The 7,926-nt window shown below is 38.8% G+C and overlaps 2 protein-coding genes across 2 annotated transcripts in view; both read left to right on the forward strand.

The window, feature by feature from the left end:
- The window catches only part of CCPG1 (cell cycle progression 1), a 78,212-nt gene extending 72,342 nt beyond the window's left edge, over window positions 1-5,870 (forward strand). Inside the window, exons 10-11 of the mRNA XM_054565394.1 lie at window positions 2,292-2,410; window positions 5,754-5,870. Coding sequence (XP_054421369.1) covers window positions 2,292-2,410; window positions 5,754-5,759 — 125 coding nt within the window. The 3' untranslated portion in view covers window positions 5,760-5,870. The remainder of the gene's footprint in view (window positions 1-2,291; window positions 2,411-5,753) is intronic.
- On the forward strand, window positions 5,825-6,593 carry PIGBOS1 (PIGB opposite strand 1). The gene has a single exon (XM_054565399.1). The coding sequence runs from the start codon at window positions 5,825-5,827 to the stop codon at window positions 5,987-5,989; it is 165 nt and encodes a 54-aa protein (XP_054421374.1). The 3' UTR covers window positions 5,990-6,593.
- The last annotated feature ends 1,333 nt before the right edge of the window (window positions 6,594-7,926 follow it).

Here is a 7,926-nt window from a genome sequence, read left to right on the forward strand (position 1 = left end):
AAAGAAATATATAGAAGAAATATTAGCATAAAATATTGGTGTATTTTGATAAATTAAAATTATTTGGAGAAAATATGGAGGACTGATTGAAAAAGTGTAACGAGAAACTGACACAATTCCTAAAATGATACACATTCCTAACCTGGAAAAGAAACCACAAAGGATATTTGAAAACCATATGATGTGCAACTTCAAGAGACTGCCAGTACTCATCTGGAACAAAACTTGTCTGGACTAAAAAGCAGTTACATATTCGTAATGTTATGGTAAACAAGACCAGATAAATGTTTTCACCAAGAAGATCTGAAAAACAAAACAAATAAGGTAATTGTGACACAAGAGTCAGGCAAATTCTGCTTTCAGAACTAAGATCTGCTGCTCTGGTTGGCCCTTTGTTCAGGCCCTGTTAAGTCACATCAGTGAACTCTGCCCTCTCCAAAGTACTCTCAAAGCACGGACTCCCAGCTGGGTGATTTACCACTCCTTTCATTTAACCTATCTTTCTTGCAGCTTATTCTATAAAGAGAAGATAAATATTGAAAAAGTGATTGGGTTAACTAAGGCCTTAGGTGGATTAGCTTATACTATATGTGTATCTAATGAAAGAAACCAGCTAACCAATTACTAACTTTGGTAGCAACTTTTTATACATGTGCCAAACAGTGACTTATAAAATAAAATGAGCTTCTGAACATTTTTAAATACCCCTATTGGTGCTTACTATATGCCAGGCACTAAGTTTCTCTCTTTTCATGCATTATCTCATTTAGTCCTCAAAATAATGTTATGAAGTAGATACTTGCCCATTTTACAAACAAGGAAAGTGAGGCCGAGAAGTAAATTGCCTTGTCCAAAGTCAAAAAGTTGTAAATGACTCAACAGGATTCAAAATTAGGTCTATCTGCTGACTCCAACACCCTGCTCTTAACCATAGATGGACAGCAGCTAGGCTAAATACAGAGTGTTTTTTCAAAAATTTAAATTTAGTTGCCAAAATTTAAAAACTCAGAATTTATATTACATTCTCTATTGCAGCATTTCAAAATTAAGATCTGGCAACACAGAACTCAATTGGCAACAACTGACTGGTACTGAAATATAGGGTGCTCTGACTTATTTTGCCTCGCCTGTGTTGACCTCCTGAGTATGTGAGTTTGCAAGCTAATTCTGATCCACTGTGATTCTTTGCTATCATTCTGGGTTCCTGCCAGTCTCCTCCCTTATTGTCATCAAACACATTTTAAATGTTTCTCGGACAACTGGTACATTCAACACAACATACATGCCCCATTTGAACGTTCCTTTTCCAGAAACACTAAAAGAAAGCTCAATGGACTATCTCTGTTGTCCCCACCTCCCTGCCTTTTCTCTGTGGACTGAGGCAGAAGAAAAAAATAGAACTGGCCCTTGAACAACTGATCTTGAATACCTAAAAGTCCAAATGTAAGCCTGTTAAAAGTATGGTAATTTACTGTCCTTGCTAACCGTTACCTTGCCGGCACCCAACTTCTAACAAGCTGTGGGTTAGGGGAAGGAAGCAAGAGGGCTGGGGCCCAGCTGGCTCTCCTCCCCACCATCCCCCATGCCCGGTCACACTCCTCCCACCCTCGCTTTTCAGTTAGCAAAAAGATTTCCCCTTTCTTTTCTTAAAAATTTACTTATTTATTAATGCCTTAATTTTTATTGAATTTCTAGGTTTCCTTTTTATTGGTCTCAGGTTTCCAGAGTTCATTTTAGGCATTCATTTTATACGGCCCATACTGCCCTTGTCACATAAAGGGCTACAGTCAATAACTACTGAATGAATGAGAAGTCCATCTTTATATTAAATCCCCCGCTCCCCGCAACTTGCTGGGGTAATTATTCTCCTGCCAACAGCACATCCTGACCAAAGAGAACGCAGAGGGGGCAAATGAAATATGGCGGGATCGGACGGGGTCCCTCTCCAGGAATCGGCCCCTCGCCGCTGCTAAACCTTAGGTAACGCCTGGCCTGGGTGGCCCGTATAAAATAGGATGGCCGCATCATGCCTAGTCACTTAACACGGCTGCGGGGAAGGCGGCACTACCCGATGCACAATACAATGCCGTGCAAGCGGCAGGGGTGGAGCGCCCTATCTCCAGGGCACTTCGATTTCTTGGCACCCCCATCCAGCAGGTGGAGCCCTCGCACCGAGCCCGCGACTTCCCGCCACTACCTTTCCCTGGGCGTCCTCATTCTCCTCACTCACCTCCGCGGGGCTCCGAGCTCTTCTCGGTTCTCAGGTACAGGACTGACTTTCTCTTTCGCAGCTTCACCTTCTCGTGGGAGCGGCTCCGGAGACGGCGGAAAAAGAGGCTTCCGTCTCTGGGCTCTCGCTCCATACTGCTGGACCTCTGAGAATCCGGGGCCACCACCTTCCTCCGTAGAGGTAGGCTGTCGCAGCGCGCACTAATTTTGGACTCACTAAGTTTGGCCTTTGCGAGCAGCCGTCCGGGGCCGGCGCAGAGGGAGCCGGGAAAGGGCAACTGTCGCGAACTTCCAAAGGTGGTGACTTCGCAGCCGAGAGCTGCAGGTTTGATTGGGGCACCTAAACTCAGCCTAGGGCTTGCACGCACTTTCCCGTAGGCGTTTTCCTCTGTCGCGGATTGCTGCGGCCTCTGGTTTGGCGGTCCGTGAGCCGCGGGATCCGGAAACTGCTGGAGTGAGCGGATATCACCTTCGGAGGGACAGGCGGGAGGCGGGGTCAGTGACTTGGAGTGAGAGCTGAACGGTGGGAGATGTCTGAATGGTAATAGTGATAGTGCAGGCATACCTCGTTTCGTTGCGCTTTGCTTTATTGCGCTTCGCAGATATTGCGGGCTTTTTTTTTTTTTCTTCTTCTTTTTCTTTAAAAAAAAAACAAAACAAACAACTTGAAGGTTTCTGGCAAGCCTAAGAGGAGCAAGTCCATCAGCGCCATTTTTTCAACAGCATTTATTCACTTTGTGTCTCACTGTCACGTTTTGGTAACTCGCAACATTTCAAACTTTTTGATTATTGTTGTATTTGTTATGGTGACCTGTGATCAGTGATCGTCTACATTACAATTGTCATTGTTTTGGGGTGCCGCGAACTATGCCCACAATAGAAGACGGACTTAGTTGATAAATGTTGGTGTTCTGACTGCTCCACCGCCGGCCTTCCTCTGGTACTCTTCCCTATCCTCAGGCCTTCCTATTTCCAGATATACAACAATATTGAAATTAGGCCAGTTGATAATCCTACAATGGCTTCTAAGTGTTCAAGTGAAAGGAAGAGTCGCATATCTCTCACTTTAAATCAAAAACTAGAAATGATTAGACTTAGTGAGGAAGGCTTATCAAAAGCTGAGATAGGCCGAAAGCTAGGCCTCTTGCGCCAAACAGTTAGCCAAGTTGTGAATGCAAAGGAAAAGTTTTTGAAGGAAATTGAAAGTGCTACTCCATTGAATACACGTATGATAAGAAAGCGAAACAGCCTTATTGCTGATATGGAGAAAGTTTTAGTGGTCTGGATAGAAGATCAGACCAGCCACAACATTCCCTTAAGCCAGAGCCTTATACAGAGCAAGGCCCTAACTCTCTTCAATTCTATGAAGGCTGAGAGAGGGGAGGAAGCTGCAGAAGAAAAGTTTGAAGCTAGCAGAGGTTGGTTCAAGAGGTTTAAGGAGAGAAGCCGGCTCAGTAACATAAAAGCACAAGGTGAAACAGCAAGTGTTTTAACAGATGAGGAGTTGCTTCTTGTGAATGGGCAAAGAAAGTGGTTTCTTGAGATGGAATCCACTTCTGGCAAAGAAGCCTTGAAGATTGTTGAAATGACAACAAAGGATTTAGAACATTACATAAGTTTAGTTGACAAAGCAGCAGCAGGATTTGAGAGGATTGACTCCAATTTTGAAAGAAGTTCTTCTGTGGGTAAAATGCTGTCAAATAGCATCGCATGCTACAGAGAAATCCTTCGTGAAAGGAAGAGTCAATCCAAGCAGCAAACCTCATTTTTTACTCATTTTAAGAAATTGCTACAGCCACCCCAAACTTTAGCAACCACCACCCCGATCAGTCAGCAGCCATCAACATCAAAGCAAGACCCTCCACCAGCAAAAAGATTACGACTCACTGAAGGCTCAGATGATGGTTAGCATTTTTTAGCAATAAAGTATTTTTAAGTTAAGGTATGTACATTGTTTTTTAAACATAATGCTATTGCCCATTTAACGTGCTTCATTATAGTGTAAACGTAACTTTTATATGCACTGGGACACCAAAAAAAATTGTGAGACTTGCTTTATTGTGATAGTCTCTTTATTATGGTGCTCTGGAACCAAATCTGCAATATCTCCGAGGTATGCCTGTAATGATACTTATAAACATGTTGGGGTGATCACACAATAACTATTTGTTGAACGAGGTAGGCAGGGTAGGCCGTTGTACAGATACGGAAAATGAGGTTTAAAAGATAAAATGACTTGGTCAGGGTCAGTTAGCCAGCTAGTGGCAGAAGAATAACTTTCTTATTTTTGGTATGGTTTAATTACCAATTTTCCAAAGAGCAAATGACTTTTTTTTTTTTTTTTCCTTCCTTTTTAACACTTAACATGCTTAGTGACATTGTCATATATCTAGTTAATGGTAGAGTCTGGGAGAAAACAGGTGTTTTCCTTCCCAGATTAGTTTAAATTACATTTTAGTGACTAAGGGCAAGCTAGTTTCCAGTATCAGTTCTGCCCCTAATGATTTTTGTGACCTTCAAGATTGATCTAGGAGGCTATGAAATACTGTTATAGTAATGAAAACATGTAAATTCTTTGCTCTGCTGTCCCCATTCATAAACACCTACCTAGTTTCTCTGGAGACTAAGATGTCTGTGAAGTATAGAGGCAAAGAGTATAACTTTTTAAGAAGTGCTAGAGTCTTAACTTCTGTTGTTAGAAGTAAAACCAGCCAAATCTCTGTTGTATTTTTGTCAAAAATGGATGTCAAATGATTTACATTTGATGTCTACTTGTACTTAATAAAAAGATCAAAGGGAACTTAAAAAATTTTAGCCTTAAAAAAATTTTTTTTAAAATTTATTTTTAAAGAGAGGTGAAGGGAGGGAGGGAGGGAAACATCAGTGTGTGGTTACCTCTCGAGCGCTCCCTACTGGGGACCTAGACTGCAACCCAGGCAGGTGTCCTCACTGGGAATTGAACAATTGAACCTGTGACCCTTTGGCTCACAGGCTGGCTCTCATCCACCGAGGCACAACAGGACTAGTCTGTTTTTTTTTTTTTTAAAAAAAACTACTGTTTGTAATCATATGTAATACGTATTTCCAAAAAATAGAAGATAATAAAGACGGGCTAATAGTGAAAAGTACCGTTTTCTCTATCTCCTACCTCCAGATTGGACTGGCATGTCTTTAAAGGCATAAAAACTATGGCTGGACCTTGTCCCACTTCTGCCCTTTTAGATTATCCATTTTAAACCATTGAGAACATTCTATAATAGGATTTAGCTTTGTTTTACACCATCCCCTGTCTTTTCCATACTCCTTAAATATATATATTTATATGTATAAAAATATATATGTATAAAATATATATATATTTTATATATATATATATATATAAAAACTATTTTGGTTTAACCAGTAAGTGATATTTAAATATTATGACAAAAACTGTTCACTCAGGAGCAAAACAGCAACATGAAATCTTTAAAAAGAATCTTGTTCTAACTTATTGCTCTGTTTTCCATTTTCTTTGCACACAGATCTGAAGAGATTTCCTGAGTGGAGTATAATTTTTCAAAACATCTTTGCACCGTGTGGCATTTGTCGAAAAATGTTTGGGAGATTGACTCTTCCACAACTACTTTTTGCCAGCATTCTTGGAGTTGCTGGAGGAATATATATTTTTCAACCAATATTTGAACAATATTCCAGAGATCAGAAGGAATTAAAAGAGAAATTGAAATTTGCAGAGGAATCAGAAGAGAAGAGAAGTTAAAAAAAATACTGCATGGAGTTAAACTGTAATTTTTTTAAAGTTCCTTTGAAACTATACATGACTATAAGTAGTCTTGTAAAGTCTTCTCAAATATATTTTAAACATAAATAAATCATAGATGATGATTTTTAAAACTAGCACTGTCGATCTCAATGTTCACCGTACTTTTATTTGCCATTTTATGTCTTTTTCACTAGGACAGATTAGTAATTTTATTTTAAGCAAAAATGAATGTCTTTAGAGCTACTTTGTTCCCTAGTAGACGTTTAGATTTCTGGGAATGAAGCATATATAATATCACGGGTGACAGTCTAGACTATATCTATAAAATAGCCGGGAATGGTGTTTACTGTAGTGTTTGTAGATGAAATGAATCAAGTTAATCACCTCAGGCAGAATGCCTCTCCATTAGCCTACCGTTAGCTTTCATCAGTCTTTCAACTCGAGCCTGTTCTCATTCCAGGAAGAATGGAGGAGTAAATTGAGAATTAGGGTGACTCAGATCAAATGAGATTTTAAAGGGGTATATGGTGTTATATAGAGTGGCAAATAATGACACAAATCTATTTAACCTAAGAAAATATGCATTAATAATGGTGGTTAGGGAGGAGTTAATTTGTTATGAAGCTATTACATAGTTAAAGGTTGTTTTGAGGTTGCTAAGAACTGATAACTACTTTTGTTTTCTTTTTTCTTTTTTTTGTATTTTTTTGATACTACTTTTTAACCTAACAATCTTAAACTTGGTATTTTCAATAAGTTACAAATGTAATCACATATGTACAAAGTGCTTTTTAAAAACTAAAGTCATTTTTTAAAAATAAACATTTTTATTGATTTCTTTTCCTTGAAAAGTAAATTCATTAAAATTTAAGCTATCCATGTGAATGGTCAGTATGGGTAGTTTTTTTTAAAAAAGTGAGGAAAGAATTACAAAAGTAGTATGTTCATTAAAAAATCGAAACAGTACAAAAATGAATGCTGAATTAACCATGCATACATTATTTAATCAACACATCTAACAGTTTCATGAGCGTTAGAGACTTTTAGGCATATAAAATATATAAAAATTTTAATTAATGTACTAATATCAACTATCTGACAGACTTGGTATTGCTTGGCTACAGGTATACTAGGATTCTGTTAGTGTCTTCTCATTGTGGGACCAGTCTCAAAGAGCAGCCCCTGTCTGAGATAAGGCAGCGTATAGGATTGAGAGAAAGAAACAGAGGAAACATAGATTATAAATTTGTGCTCAACTGTGGCAAATGACACATCTCTTCACATTCTGTTGGTTTAGAGCATGCTATCTAATCAAGCCCAAAGTCAATGGCAGGAACAGACTCTTCCCACAGACTGCATAGTCAAGTCACATGACAATGGGCAGGAATACATAATCCTATTATATCCAAGGAATAATCATCTATTTAACATTAAGTTAAATTGAATTGCTTTTAATTCTTTTGAGAAGGATGCATTAGTTTAGTAGGATGAATTGATTTTTTTTTCCTAGTAAAGATACTGAAGTCATTCAAATCAAAGCCAGAATGAGATATCACTTCACATGCATCAGCATGATTACAATCAGAAAGTGTTTGGCAGGGGTGTGGGGAATTAAAACCTCGTTGATACACTGCTGGTGGAAGTGTGAAACCTTGTAGCTGCTGTGGAACAGTTTGGTGGTTCCTCAAAAGAGTAAACAGTGTTACCATATGACCTAACGATTCTTCTAGATACATACCTGAGAATTAAAAACATATCCACACAAAACATTTGTACACAAACTTACATAACGTCACTACATTTGGGTACATAATACCCCCAAAAGTAGGAAAAACCCGTATGTCTACCACTTAGTGAATGGGTAAATAAGTTATGATATAGCCACACAATGGAATATTGCTCAGTCATAAGAAGGAATGAAATACCGATACATG

The sequence above is a fragment of the Pteronotus mesoamericanus genome, unplaced genomic scaffold (genome assembly GCF_021234165.1).
Source record: "Pteronotus mesoamericanus isolate MK-2021 breed Mesoamerican mustached bat unplaced genomic scaffold, CSHL_Meso_final contig_164, whole genome shotgun sequence".
Lineage (NCBI taxonomy): Eukaryota > Metazoa > Chordata > Mammalia > Chiroptera > Mormoopidae > Pteronotus > Pteronotus mesoamericanus.